The 15,321-nt window shown below is 42.0% G+C and overlaps 1 protein-coding gene across 2 annotated transcripts in view; it reads left to right on the forward strand.

Annotated features, from left to right (window-relative positions):
• CFAP36 (cilia and flagella associated protein 36) overlaps positions 1-15,321 on the forward strand; it is a 108,720-nt gene that overhangs the window by 25,183 nt on the left and 68,216 nt on the right. Inside the window, exons 3-5 of one of the 2 annotated variants that reach the window (XM_027832191.3) lie at positions 3,026-3,127; positions 6,775-6,889; positions 10,521-10,608. In XM_027832191.3, the coding sequence (XP_027687992.1) occupies positions 3,026-3,127; positions 6,775-6,889; positions 10,521-10,608 (305 nt within the window). The remainder of the gene's footprint in view (positions 1-3,025; positions 3,128-6,774; positions 6,890-10,520; positions 10,609-15,321) is intronic. The other variant, XM_027832192.3, reaches the window with a different exon arrangement.

Here is a 15,321-nt window from a genome sequence, read left to right on the forward strand (position 1 = left end):
GCTCCTCTGTGCAACCATGCATTGGGATTCTGAAATTCCTCCTGTTTAGCTGGACATAAGCCATTTTCATAATAATCTAAATTGACTTTGCGGGATCTATTTGTGACATCTACTTTTATCAATGGCATAAAAGGTAACATAACCAGAGGTTCCTTCCCCGCATGCACTAGAAGTGTATCTAGATATTTAAAGAGATCTAGCACTTTCAGTCATAGTAAGAAAGACACAAAATGCCTCTCCCAAACATCACATATAGCTATTGAGGTTGTGATTACATCTAAGGAATTGGACATTTAAATAATTAAGAAAATAGTGTTTTCCTTACTCAGTTGTGCACTTGCAAGACTGTTACTCCTGGCAGTTACAGTGGTGCAAAAGTCTATTCATTAGACAAAGGAAATTTACATCAGAATGTGTGCAAGTTTCAGTTGTTTGTAATTTTGTTTTACTGGCTCTCTTTTCTCCAATCTTAGTAAAGTGATGATTCTTCCCTGATAACTAACCACATGCAAAATTTGAATTTTAAAATTTATTTTTATTTTTGAATATTTGAAAAATATTCAAACAATTTCTTAAAGCAGAAAACAAGTATCTCTCCAAAATACTCATCTCTGCATATTCCCATGTTGCCCATACCCTGGCACACAGGCATGGCATAAACTTGTCATACTTTATGGCCTGGGAGTATATTCCATTCTTCCCACCTCAGCAGAAATTCCATGCTCAAAGCCCATTGTTTCAGTCTTGAAATAGGGACCAGGATTTGGCAGTGTATTAGAAGTTGGCCTATATTTTACTGCCTTCTTGAACCCTGTTCAGGTTATTCTTCTTCAAGTACACAGTGTGGTAGTGTCATGTTGATGTCCATTTTTAAGGTCCATTTAATTTTATCCAAGATCTTTTTCTTGAATTTAGCCATTGTGGGGCATGCCCCAAACACACATACATAGAAATCATGATGTAACTGTGTATTCAAATGGTATCAATTCAGATTGTATTCCTTAAGTCCCAGACTTTGAAGTTTCTCCAGAATCCAAACAAAGCATAATGAATAAACATAAAATATATTAGTTTTAGGCATACATTTAAATTATTGTCTTGTAATTTGTGTGGACATTTATATATTTATTTTTTCTTCCAATTTAGAATAAATAAAAATTGTCCATACACAGACCCGGAATGTCCTGTCAGTTGTTTAAAATTAGAAAACCCTAATGCAATACAGTCAGTCCTCCCCTTTTACCAATCAACAACACAATCAAATACTAACACGCCCATGCACTGGTCTGTACCTTAATCCCTCTATGTCTCTTCAGAGGTGAGCTAAAACAAATGGGCCCTACAACATGCCTTGAAAGTTCTTTAGCCTGTACTATTTTGGACAAGGGGTAGGGGGCTTTCTCAAGTCATGAGCTCTTATGCAGAACACTGAGCTGAATCCTCGTCTTATTATATGCGGGTGAGAGGCTAGCATCAGTGCTTCCACTAATTGCAAATGAAGCAGTGTCAAAAGTAAGTTGATCCCAGGCCACTTAGGTCTTTATATGTAAGTACAAACCTTAAAACTAATCTATTTATGAGCAGGGGGTTGGACTAGATGACCTCCTGAGGTCCCTTCCAACCCTGATATTCTATGATTCTATGATTCTATTTCATTTATACTTCTCCATATCCTTATTCTGTATCACATTTTAGATTAAAATATTGTTCTTATCAAGAAACTTTGATACAAAACTGTATCTTTTTTAATGTGTTACCACATTTTCTTCAATTACACTGACTTAGTCTCTAGCTAAAATACTCCTTGCATTCATCGACTTGAGAGTTTGGTATCCACTATTTAGTCAAGATGACAATCAGAATCATGGCTGGAATCTGTGATGTATGCCTTCTATTTTGTTCAACAGCTCTGGTAAAGTCTTCTAATTAACTCACTAATATGAGCATTGAAAACTACTGTGGATTTCTGGAGGGTACTACATACCAGCACGTTTCTGAGATTTTCACTATAACTAATTTTCTTAATAATATTGCAGTGACTTTCAAATGAATCAAGATACTGTAAAAAAAATAAAAATCACAACAGTAAAATAACGTAATGACAATTAGAATCATAGAATATCAGGGTTGGAAGGGACCTCAGAGGGTCATCTAGTCCAACCCCCTGCTCAAAGCAGGACCAATCCCCAACTAAATCATCCCAGACAGGGCTTTGTCAAGCCTGACCTTAAAAACTTCTAAGGAAGGCGATTCCACCACCTCCCTAGGTAACCCATTCCAGTGTTTCAACACCCTCCCAGTGAAAAAGTTTTTTCTAATATCCAACCTAAACCTCCCCCACTGCAACTTGAGACCATTACTCCTTGTTCTGTCATCTGCTACCACTAGAACAGTCTAGATCCATCCTCTTTGGAACCCCCTTTCAGGTAGTTGAAAGCAGCTATCAAATCCCCCCTCATTCTTCTCTTCTGCAGACTAAACAATCCCAGTTCCCTCAGCCTCTCCTCATAACTCATGTGCTCTAGCCCCCTAATAATTTTTGTTGCCCTCCGCTGGACATTTTTCAGTTTTTCCACATCCTTCTTGTACTGTGGGGCCCAAAACTGGACACAGTACTCCAGATGAGGCCTCACCAATGTCGAATAGAGGGGAACGATCACGTCCCTCCATCTGCTGGCAACGCCCCTACTTATACATCCCAAAATGCCATTGGCCTTCTTGGCAACAAGGGCACACTGTTGACTCATATCCAACTTCTCGTCCACTGTAACCCCTAGGTCCTTTTCCGCAGAACTGCTGCCTAGCCATTCGGTCCCTAGTCTGTAGCCGTGCATTGGATTCTTCCGTCCTAAGTGCAGGACTCTGCACTTGTCCTTGTTGAACCTCATCAGATTTCTTTTGGCCCAGTCCTCTAATTTGTCTAGTATTAGTATGGTTTGACAGGTGAGTTTAAAAGTTTGGTGACTTATATGTCTGTGTGTTGGGGTAAAAATTAGTAGAAGGTAAGACTCATAATTTTTTGTAGGTTGAAAAACTGCTAGAAGGTTATCTTAAGGAAGTTGGAATTAATGAAGAGAACTTTAAAGAAGCGTGTTCATCTCCTCTTGCAAAGTCACATACGTCACAGGTATATTTTCCTTTGTCATGCTGTTATAGTCCACAGTAATGGCTGTATTTTAATTGATAATCTGTAAATTTTCTATTTCCACTAATATAGCATTACAGGTATGAAATTTTGAAGTCCTTTCTTGCACAAAATTTTTTCATTTTCTAAAGTTGGATAATAAATTTACCTATCTGCATTTCAGGTATGAATTGTGGCTAGCAAGCTACTTCTGCAGTTTTAATTTAGATCAGTGGTGTCACTTGAAGGTCATATATTTGTATGTGGCATGAAAAACTTTTTATCAAAATTTGTTTCCTGTGTTTTTGTATTTTTTTAAATTAAATTTTAAGTTGTATTAACTACACAATACAAGTGAATTAAAGTTAACTATGAAAGGAGTCCAGGAAAGCTGGCTGTATTTTAAAGAAGCCTTACTGAAGGTGCAGGAACAAACCATCCCGATGTGCAGAAAGAATAGCAAATATGGCAGGTGACCAGCTTGGCTTAACAGAGATATCTTCGTTGAGTTTAAACACAAAAAGGAAGCTTACAAGAAGTGGAAACTTGGACAGATGACCAAGGAGCAGTATAAAGATATTGCTCAAGCATGCAGGGCTGTAATCAGGAAGACCAAAACACAACTGGAGTTGCAGCTAGCAAGAGATGTGAAGCGTAACAAGAAGGGTTTCTACAGGTATGTTAGCAACAAGAAAAAGGTCAGGGAAAGTGTGGGACCCTTTATGAATGGGGGAGGCCACCTAGTGACAGATGATGTGGAAAAAGCTGAAGTACTTTTCAGTACTTCAGATTGGTCCTGCTTTGAGCAGGGGTTTGGACTAGGTGACCTCCTGAGGTCTCTTCCAACCCTAATATTCTATGATTCTATGAAAGGGAAACGAACAAGGACAGTATGATCCTAATCAATCAGTTTTCTTAAATTTGTTTACAAAATAAGCTACAAAGGAAGATTGACTTGAGCCACAATTCTTGTGATCACTGAAGCTTCAATATAAATATGAAAACATCCAGGTTTTAGAAAAGTTTTGGAATGGATAGCCGGCCAGTTTCTGCCCACAGGATTTTTCATTTGGAGAAAGATTAGCAATCACTCTTGTTGGTTGCTAATTATCTTGGACACAGCATAGTCCTTCAGGGTTATTTTACGGAGCTGCAAAATCAGATTCTGTGAAAGCTCACCAAATTGTAGCACTTAAGTTAAACTGTAGTGTGGAGGAGCAAATGTTAGACATCTTATTCCTTTTAGCAATCATACCATGATGTGTTGGCTGTCTTTAGAAAGAGGGCAGGGGATATATTCCAGGTATTTTCCTTTTTTATAATAAAAAAAAAAAAAGGAAGAAGAAGAAGAAAGCTAGTGATTATTTATGGCCTTTCCAGAATCTAGAGTCTAGTCTACATTAGAGAAATGTAAGTGTTAGTTCTTTTGCAAGCACCTTCAGTGCTTGTAATATACCTTTTAACCACACACAAAAGTTGCTACAGAGTAAGTCACACCACCACTGCATCATGCATCACGTGCTTCTCCACCATTACAGTAATGGCATGGCACTCAGCCAAGTGTAATCTGTGTTTCCGGTGTAATTCTACAATCCTCGTACCTACCTTTCAGTAGCAGCGCTAATGACTCAAAGCTCTGTCACCAGCCAGGAAGGAATGGGCATATGGGCTCCGTGTGTTGCCTTCATACCACTCTCCTGTGAGCTTGGGGGGAAAAAAATACTGAAGATAAAATCTTGGTCCCACTAAGGCCACAGGGAGTTTTGTCGTTGACTTCAGTGGGGCCAGGATTTCACCATGAGAATGGAATCCATTTCCCATAAAATGCAGAGCACTATCATAGGCCACTAGACCAACCAGCTTTTAATTTTTATTATTCCTTTTGTCATCCTTAAATATTTTTGTCATGTCTAGAAGAGTTGGATATAACTATTTAAAATATTGATACGTTTGACAGAATTACAGTCTCATTAGGTTCACAAAACATATAATAATGTTCAATTAAAAATAATTAAATATATTAGGCTCTGATATTGCAATGAACTATACATGGGTTACCTTGACATTCATACAGAGTCCCATTGTCTTCACTGGGATTCTATGCTGGTGTAGAGGTCCACCTGCAATGGAATTCATTGAAGTACTGGGGCCTCGATGTTGAATTAAGTCATTTAATATATTTTATACTTCTGGGGGAATTCTGCACTTCTGCACATGCACATAATTAATGAGCGCCACAGATTTCTAATTTTCTGCACAAAAAAAGTTTCTGCCAAAATGTTGCTGCAGTTCCGCCTTTTGGCCATCAGAGGGCATTGTGGCAATAGAACAAAGCTGTCAGCTCACAGCCAACTGAAGAAGAGAAAGCCTGCCTCCTTCACAGTGCCTGTCGGGCCAGGTCAGGAGACAGGGGTTATGGGGAGACAAACAGCGTGGGGTGCTGGGTGGGGGGTCAGACAGGGTCTCATAAGGGCTAGTGGGGGAGGAGAGACCGGGGCAGGGGCTGAATGGGAGTGGAGGCATAGGGCCACCAGGGGAGGGAGGTGCGGAAACACATGGCGGGAGTGGGTGCAGAGCTACACAGGGACAGGGGTTGGCTGGTTGAGGGCGTAGAGACACATGGGGATGGGGGAAGGGATACAGGGAGACATAGGGACAGGGGATCGGCTGGGTGAGGGCACAGAGACACATGGTGATGGGGGAGAGGGTGCAGAGCTACACAGGGACAGGGGAGTGGCTGGGTGAGGGCACAGACACACATGAGGACAGGGGCAGATGTGCCTGATTGAATTGGAGAGGCTAGGGGTCAACCAGGGTCTGCATGGGGGAAGCTCCCTAATAATCCCTCCCCGCGCCCCAAAAAAACCTGTTTCATACTTTTCCCACCCATGCCTAACAACCCTCCAAGTTCACACCCAGGCTCCTTCCCAGCAATTTACTTCCCTCTCCCTCAGCTCCTCTCTTACCCCTGACTCTCCCAAGCCTTTGCAGTACTTCTGAGGGGTGCGGGAAATATGGTTTTGTATTGTAGTTTAAATGAATTATTACTCAGAGTTCTGTATTAATATGCCCAATAAGAAATCTATTTGTCAAAATTCATTTCCTGAATCTTTTTTTGTTGTCTGTATTGTTACAAACATTCTTGCTGACAGGTGTTTTGGAATAAATGACCAAAAATAATTGAAACTGGTGTGATTATATTATGTTATTTTAAAAAATAAAATATGCAGAATTTTGCAAAATTTTAAAATATTGTGCACAGAATTTTTAATTTTTTGCTGCAGAATTTTTAATTTTTTGCTGCAGAATTCCACCAGCAGTAATTTTACTATATCGTACAGTTTATAAACTGCATTTAAAAAACAGAAAATCAGATATGGCAGTGATGGATTTTAAAAAGAATAAGCTCTTTGTTTTCCATGCTCATGAATCCTTGGATAGTTGCCTGTTGTTTCCAGCGTTCTTGGCATTGTGTCAGCAATAGCTGTTTATTTCAGGGCATAAAAAAAAAATTCTAAGTAGACACAACATACAAATGTTGTCTTGCTGTGATAATACAGAGCTTTTCGTGTTTGAGCTATTCTGAAATTATCAGTTTTTGATTTCTATAAGGTTTTTAATTAATTTACAAATTTTTTTCCCCCCCAAAGGCCATTTTGCAACCGGTGTTGGCAGCAGAAGATTTTAGATTATTTAAAGAAATGATGGTACAGAAAAACATTGAAATGCAGTTGCAAGCCATTAGAATCATTCAAGAAAGAAATGGTAAGAAATAATAAATGAGAAATTTTAGTTCTCAGTGCATCTTTTCAGCTGTTTTGTGGATAACTCTATGGTCTACCCATCCATAAATACTTAAGGTCACATCCTGGCCCACATGAATTCAATGGCAAAACTTCCATTGATTTCAGTGGGGCCAGGATTTCACCCTGAGTCTACAACTGGTTCTGTCAGCCACAACTAATTGTATTCCTTTTAAAATGTATCTAATACTTTATCTGAAAGCCTATTAGATTATTTCCATGAAACTTGGATTCAAATTTCAGTTTAAGGATTGTACGATTTAAATGGTGGTATTACAAAAATAACTATATTTCGGCACTATGTAGTTGTGATCCAAAGTGCAGCAGCTCTCAAGTTGCTGGCTTCTCAGCTCGGTGGAGGACAAGGACTGGTGGATGTTCACAGCAACTGATCCGTTTGACACCTAACCTTACCATTGCCCCAAACCTTTACGTATAGCTGGACAAGGAGCTGTATTCTACACTGTGTAGGGCGTGCACACTCAAATCTTCTCACCAGCCCCACTCTCTACCCAGAGGAACCATACCAATTTATTGGTGTCCTAGGCCCTCAGTATGGGGGAATATTTACCTCATTCTGTATAGCAGTTTTGAATATAATGGCTGTACAGTAAGTTTGATGTGTACTTCCATTACTACTCTCTCATTTTCAGGTGCTGCATCTCAAACTGTAGGAGTTAAATATGAGAGTTATTACTTAGTCACTCTATTCATATCTATGACTTGTAATGACTGCATACATATATATGTGCAGTAATTTCAGCATGCTATTGTCTAGAGATTTCGACTCTTGTATTTCATACAGTAAGCTTGAAACTTGCTAAATCTAGAGGTTTTGCAGTTTTCCTCTGGCTTTTTGGTTTGTACAACAAAAGTGTGTGTGTGTGTGTAAATAAAGTATATAGTTGTTACAAGTAATAATCTAATGGACATGACTGGGATGTGGGCTCCGACCATTAGACCCAATTGCCAAGGGGGTAGCCAAGCCTGGAGGTTAGAGTGGATTCAAGGATGAGGACCACGGGACACCCAGGGGTGTAGTCAAGAGCAGAGCTAAGGGTCAGAGCCAGGGACTAGAAGCTGAATGCCCAAGCCAATGGGTAGGCTGGACACATGCTCAGTTTGGACACACTGTTTCTGTAAGCTGTTTCCTTTTAAAAACCAGCATAAAGGGGCCATGGTGAAACCCAGAATTGGGGCCACAAAGAAGGAAAAATACCTACAGTTTTCTTTTTGAATAATAACAGACTCAAACACATATCTAATATACAAGAACATGCACATATATAAAATATACAAGAAATTCCATTAAAACAACATTAAGGTTGCAAAGTCAAGCACTTAAAAGCTAGGAAATGCCAGAATTAAGGTCTGTGCAACTTTAATTTGGCCCCTTCTGAGTATGCATTATGCTAGTCTTTATATGATCACATACTGTTTTTCCCACTGGACCCTTTACTCATTCAGTGCACAGGGTGGAAGGAGCTCACTGAATAGGTAGCTATTAAATATTTATTTTTATCGTTATTCATTATGTGGCCCCATGCCATATTTACTGTACATCATTCAAACTATGTACTGAATACAGAGTTACTAATTTCCTCATGGGCTGTTTTATTCCACTCATCAACATAATATCTGAGTACCTTTTAGATGAGGGAAAATTACTTACAGTAACTCCTCCGATGAAGTGAGCTGTAGCTCACGAAAGCTCATGCTCAAATAAATTGGTTAGTCTCTAAGGTGCCACAAGTACTCCTTTTCTTTTTGCGAATACAGACTAACACGGCTGTTACTCTGAATCCTCATTTAATGTCGTCCCGGTTAACGTTGTTTTGTTGTTATGTTGCTGATCAATTAGAGAACATGATTGTTTAATGCTCCCTGATAACATTGTTTGGCAGCCACCTGCTTTGTCCACTGCTTGCAGAAAGAGCTATCAGCTCCCCTAAGTTCCCTGTGCGGCAGCCACCCAGCAGGCTATCAATTGCTGGGCAGTTCAGCTGTCCCTCTCCCAACTGCCATGTGCTGCTTCTGCCCTCTGCCTTGGAGCTGCTCCTGGGAGCCTCCTGCTTGCTGTGCGGGGAGGTGGAGGGAAAGAGGGGTGCTAATGTCAGGTTGTCCCCCTCCCCCGGCTCCTGCCCTCCGCTCCTGTACCTCATCTCCACAGAGCAGGGGGGGACACAACAGGGCTCAGGAAGGAGGGAGCTTGCTGGCAGCAGCTGCTGTCTCAACTTGCTGATCTACTTAAAAAGTCAGTGTACTTAAAGGGGCAATGGGTGTCTGTCTCTCTCTCTCACACGGTGTGTGTCTCTGTCTCTCTCACACACACACACACGGTGTGTGTCTTTGTCTCTCACTCTCACTCACACACAAGTCTGGTCTACGCTGGGGGGGAGATCGATCTAAATTATGCAACTTCAGCTACGTGAATATCTTAGATCTATCCCCCCCCCCAGTGAATAATGTAGCTGAAGTCGACATACTTAGATCTACTTGCCACAGTGTCTTCACTGTGGTAAGTTGACTGCTGACGTTCCCCTGTCAACTCCGCGTGTCCCTCGCGCTCCGGTGGAGTAGTGGAGTTGACGGGAGAGGGCTTGGCGATCGATTTATCTCGTCTTCACTTCTCTGTCTCTCTCTCACACAGACACCATGTGTGTCTGTCTCTCTCTGCCATGCTGTGTCTCCTCCCTCCATTCATGCTGCCTTGTAGAGTGTGAGGCTACATTAACAACAATGTGTTAACCCATGAGGGCTCAGCCATATGCAAGTTCATCATTTAGCAGCAAGGCATTCCCTGGGAAATATCGCACCCTCTTTCACCCTGACTCCACCACCTCAACCAAGCTTCACAATCATCATTGCTGTGTACAGTATTAAATTGTTTGTTTAAAACTTATACTCTGTGTGTGTGTGTGTGTGTGTGTGTAGTCTTTTGTCTGGTGAAAAAAATTCCCTGGAACCTACCCTCCTCCCCCTATTTACATTAATTCTTATGGGAAAATTGGATTCGTTTAACATTGTTTCGCTTAAAGTAGCATTTTTCAGGAACATAACTACAACGTTAAGCAAGGAGTTACTGTACCTGTAATTGTGCTTCTCTCAAGATCTTTCTGATATGATTTCCATTCATCCACCAATCTTCCTCCTTCAGAGTTTGGGGTTTTGTCTTTTTGTGCTGGTTTTTTTTTCTACTGTAATAGTTCTTAGTCTGTGAGAAAATTTTTCAGTTGGATAGGCTTGTCACTTGGGAGATTCGGAACTGGTTGGAATGGTTGTTGAGGCAGCAGTATTTATAGCCTGTGGGAAATGGCACAGAATAATGGAGAGCCTGGCTCATCCTCTACCAGCTACATCTGTCCTTGGGGACCAGTCCTTTAGAGCTTTGAGAGTTCTGCCAGTCTCATACTGGGAAGTTAATACCCAAAAGTTTAGAATCTTTTTGGAAACGTATCTTCTGAGATGCAGAATTACAGTTAAGTGATATCCCCCTACTGTTCTCTCTCTGGTTGAAGAATGCATGCAAAATGGAGTAAGAATCCATTTTATTTAGAGCAATACATGCATTTTTGCTGTGTTTTTTTTTATAGGTGTGCTACCTGACTGTTTGACAGATGGTTCTGATGTGTTCACTGAAATTGAACAACAAGAAATGAAAATACTCAGAGAGGTTCTTAGGTAACAAGAAGTGGTCTCCTACTTAATATTGATGGAAGTAGATATACATGGATATTCTGCTGCATTTTACTTGGGTGTTTCCTTCATTTTCTAGGTGGCATAAATATTCTTCTTCAACATGTGTCAGTGTGGATCCTACTATAAGTGTACATGTGTGCAAGCTTGGAATCTTTTATACAACCATGTCCAGCGGGGCCATGCCTCCTTGTGCTCCCATAAATAGGCATACAGGGCAAAGTGTCCCTAATCCTCCCTTATTTCCTGTTTACCACCTCTGGCAGTGAGAGACAACCTGGACTGTATCTGACCTGCTTCTGAATTTCAGAACTCTTCTCCAGTGAAGAAACTCTTCTTCCCTTTGTTTTATTAATTTCTTCATTTGATTTTTTGTTGTGTGTTTCCATTCCAAAAAAGAAAGAAGAAAGCAGTTAGGCAAGACAGAAGAGAGATTTCCCCCTCCATATACCTGGGTGAGATGCTTCGCGCCCGCCACTGGCTAAGGTGGAATCAAAACCCACCGAGTTTAAGCCTTGTTCTTCCTGCTATTAGGTTGTACCCATCATCAACGAACACAGCAGATGTCTGTTCTGTCTTGGGGAAGCACACATCCCCAACAAGTGTGACTGCTGCTCCTTTTCATCCTATACCCTGAAATCTTGAGATGTGAAGTTCAAACTGTACCTCTTGGAGCAATTCATGAAGGTAGCTTTAGATCCAGGAGTGGAGACATCCTTCATACAGGAACCAAGGAGATTGTCTTTGGTGAGTGCCCTGGCTACTGGGCACCTGTCATAAGTATAAAGGGAAGGGTAAACACCTTTAAATCCCTCCTGGCCAGAGGAAGAACCCTTTCACCTGTAAAGGGTTAAGAAGCTAAGACAACCTCGCTGGCACCTGACCGAAATGACCAATGAGGAGACAAGATACTTTCAAAGCTGGAGGGGTGGGGTGGAAACAAAGGGTTCTCTCTGTCTGTGTTGCTTTTGCCGGGACCAGAGCAGGAATGCAGGTCAGAACTCCTGTAAAAAGTCAGTAAGCAATCTAGTTAGATATATATTAGATTCTGTTTTGTTTAAATGGCTGATAAAATAAGTTATGCTGAATGGAATGTATATTCCTGTTTTTGTGTCTTTTTGTAACTTAAGGTTTTGCCTAGAGGGATTCTCTATGTTTTGAATCTGATTACCCTGTAAGGTATTTACCATCCTGATTTTACAGAGGTGATTCTTTTACTTTTTCTTTAATTAAAATTCTTCTTTTAAGAACCTGATTGTTTTTTTCATTGTTCTTAAGATCAAGGGTTTGGGTCTGTGCTCACCTATGCAAATTAGTGAGGATTTTTATCAAGCCTTCCCCAGGAAAGGGGATGTAGGGCTTGGGGGGATTTTGGGGGGAAAGAAGTTTCCAAGTGGGCTCTTTCCCTGTTATATTTGTTAGATGCTTGGTGGTGGCAGAAATAAAGTCCAGGGACAAAAAGTAAAATAGTTTGTACGTTGGGGAAGTTTTAACCTAAGCTGGTAAAAATAAGCTTAGGGGGTTTTTCATGCAGGTCCCCACATCTGTACCCTAGAGTTCAGAGTGGGGAAGGAACCTTGGCAGCACCACGTCCATGGTTCTAGCAAGGAAGGGAAAATAAAAAGGTGCCCAAACCATCAGCATTGGCACCCCCCAAACTGACCACATCTAGCTTGGCACGAAAGGCCTTGGTGTGGACTGTGTCGGCTTGGACTGTTTCAGCGCCAACTCCAAGATAAAGAAACCCAGCTTCATCCTCTGCAGTGAAAAGGTTCCCCCCTGTCAAATTCAAATGCAGCTCTGAGCAGATAACATATCTGTCCCTCAGAGAGGACTCTAGACCAGGAAAGAAGCCCTCAAAATACTAAGCATCAATGAAATACAGTGCCAGGACATTGGCAGTGACTAAGCACATGGGTGGTAGGCCCACTGGTATCGATTTCCACATTGAGATCTCTGGCACTGGCCCCAGAGCCAGAACCATTCCTGGTCCCAAGATATGTCTCTGACCAGCCCCCCTTGCTGCTCCTCTCAGTACTGAACACAACACACACATCGGCCCTGGAACCGCTACCATCAGAGCTGGAACCACATGCATTGGCACTACCATTGGCAGTTACCTCTCCTCCCCATGAAGGAGCCATTCCTTCTTCCTTTACTTGAGTAGGATACCAGTGCCTGAAAGACAAGACTGAAAATACCAGCAAAGGTACCCCGAAGGTATGTAGTACTGAGTTCCAGTGCAGAACCGGCAACCAATGGGCCCTCCTTGGTCAGGCCAGTACCAATATAACCCACCACCAAAGTTGTGCTGGCTGTACTGGGGTCTGTCCTCTCAGATTTTGGAGTGGGGTCTCTTCCAAAGTCTTGGCAAAGAGGAGATCTTCGCCACCATTGGCATCTCTGGCGAGAGTACCCTCACTAGAACTGGAGGGATATCCAAGGGTGGAAGAACGAGTAAGAGACACACTCCAACTGTCCTCCCCACTGGAGAGATCTTCCTTGTCTTGAGATGAAGCAGTCACTGTGGCCCCAACACCAACCATCAGTGACTTCAGGGCATTTCAGAAGGTATCGTCGAGGATAGTGGATACAAGGGACTTCGAAACAAAGGTGATTCAAGTTGTTTGACATCCTCAGTGCCTTCAAGAATTGCTCTCCTGATCAATGAGAGAACCCAAACTACAGCAAAGTGTGGGTGGCACACCGTGGCCTTGCTTCCCTTGACTTCAGAGCAGGTGAAAAAACAGTAACAGGGTCCACCCAAAGGCTTTGAGTGATTCTACACACATTCAACACCAGGTTTCCTCATTGTCTCCATCATTCAGGAGAAAAGCAGATCAAACAAAGAAACTCCTTTAAAGACAAGGACCCCAAGAAGCTGGACATTTTCAGCCTAAAGGCCTACTGCTCAGCACATCCCACCAGTTTCACATCATGATCTATCATGTAGTGTTCACGAAATACAACTTCCTGATGTGGGAGAGGGTGATCCCCTTCTTATCTTGACTCCCACAAGATGGCAGGGAGGACCTGAACAACATAATCAAAGAGGACCAAATGGTAGCTAGAACTGCGCTACCAGGGGCAGTACATGAATCTGATACAGTCATTCACTTGATGGCCACGGCAGTCACCATGCGCTGTGCCTTCTGGCTTTAGGTGTCCGGGATACCAAGAGAAGTCCAAGCCACAACTGGGGACTTACCCATTGAAGGTATGGATCTATTTAGTACAAGAACAGATGAAGTGTGACATTCCCTCAGAGATTCCAAGGCAGCTCTCAGACCCCTGGGCATTTACACTCTGGGACCGTATCATGAACCTTTCTACCCCCGAGGCAGAGAATGCTATTGTTCTGTCACAGTCGCCAGCCCAAGTATTCACCTAGAAAGCAACACTGATACTTGTGGAATTGCCTGTTGTTTTCCTCCTCCATCTTGCACCAGCCTCCCTTCCAGGGACAGCAGGTTTGATTAAATGGTCAAGAGCCATACCAAGACCACTCCACAGCTTATACTTGAAAACTGCCTCACTTGAAAATTACTCACCACTGCACCATTCAGTTGACTTCCTCACTCCCTACCTGCCTCTCTTCCCTATCCCTTTTCAGGAGCCCTTCTCATGAAAGCCTTTTACAAACAGAATGGGCTTTGTTGCTAGAGCTGGTTGAAATTCAAAATTTCTGCTTTACAGGAAATTTTGACATTTTGAAATTTGATTTCAGTCTAAATAGGACTAAAACCAAATTTTGTAAAAATTTCTCATGAACCAGGGGTTTTGACATTTTTCATTTTGGAAACACAGCAAGATAGTGTTTGCAACAGGAAGTTTGCTCTCTGATCCACAGCAGCTACTCAGTGAAATTGACATTCATGCTGAATTGTCATTCATTCATGACCCTGTCACCATCCAGAACATTTGTCACAGATGCATCTGATACAGGGTAGCCCACTTGAACCACCTGCAAATTCAAGGGACCTTCACTTGATAGATAGGAAACTATATATAAACATCTTAGAGTTCATCAAACTGGCATGCATGATATTAATCCTGATCCTGCAAACCTTTGTGCAGATACTGACAGACAGTATGTCCACTATCCACCAAATAAACAAGCATAGAGGAGCATGCTCTTCTGCCCTGTGCAAAGAAGCAATCATTTTAGGGGGCAGCGTAACCCCAGTGGCCCTACACATTCCAGGAAACAGCAATGGCCTGGCTGGCTTCCTAAACAGACAGTCCATCACCAGTCACAGGTGGTCACTACTGAAATCCATCGTTGACTTGGTATTTTGCTAATGGGGCAATCTGCTGATTGTCCTGTTCACTACCTAATACAATTCCAAGTGACTGAACTTCTGTTCCAGAGGAAGCATGACCCTTGGATCTTCACCAGACCTCTGACTTCTACAGTGGAACCAAATTCTCCTTCACGCTTTCCCACTGTTCCCTAGGATGACTGCCAAAGCAAGATGAGACGAGGTGAAACTCATTTTCATAGCCCCCTACTGGTTAAGGCAATTCTGACTGAGTCTGTATGACCAGAACACCTGATCTACTGTCTCAGGATTAGGGCCAACTATTTCTCCCAGACTCTAAAATGTTGCAACTGACATCCTGAATGTTGGCTGACTGAGTGCCATGGAAAAGGACTGCTCTTCACTTGTTTGGGAGATCGTGGCTCAGGAGCAGGAA

This window comes from Chelonia mydas, chromosome 3 (assembly GCF_015237465.2).
Source record: "Chelonia mydas isolate rCheMyd1 chromosome 3, rCheMyd1.pri.v2, whole genome shotgun sequence".
Classification (NCBI taxonomy): domain Eukaryota; kingdom Metazoa; phylum Chordata; order Testudines; family Cheloniidae; genus Chelonia; species Chelonia mydas.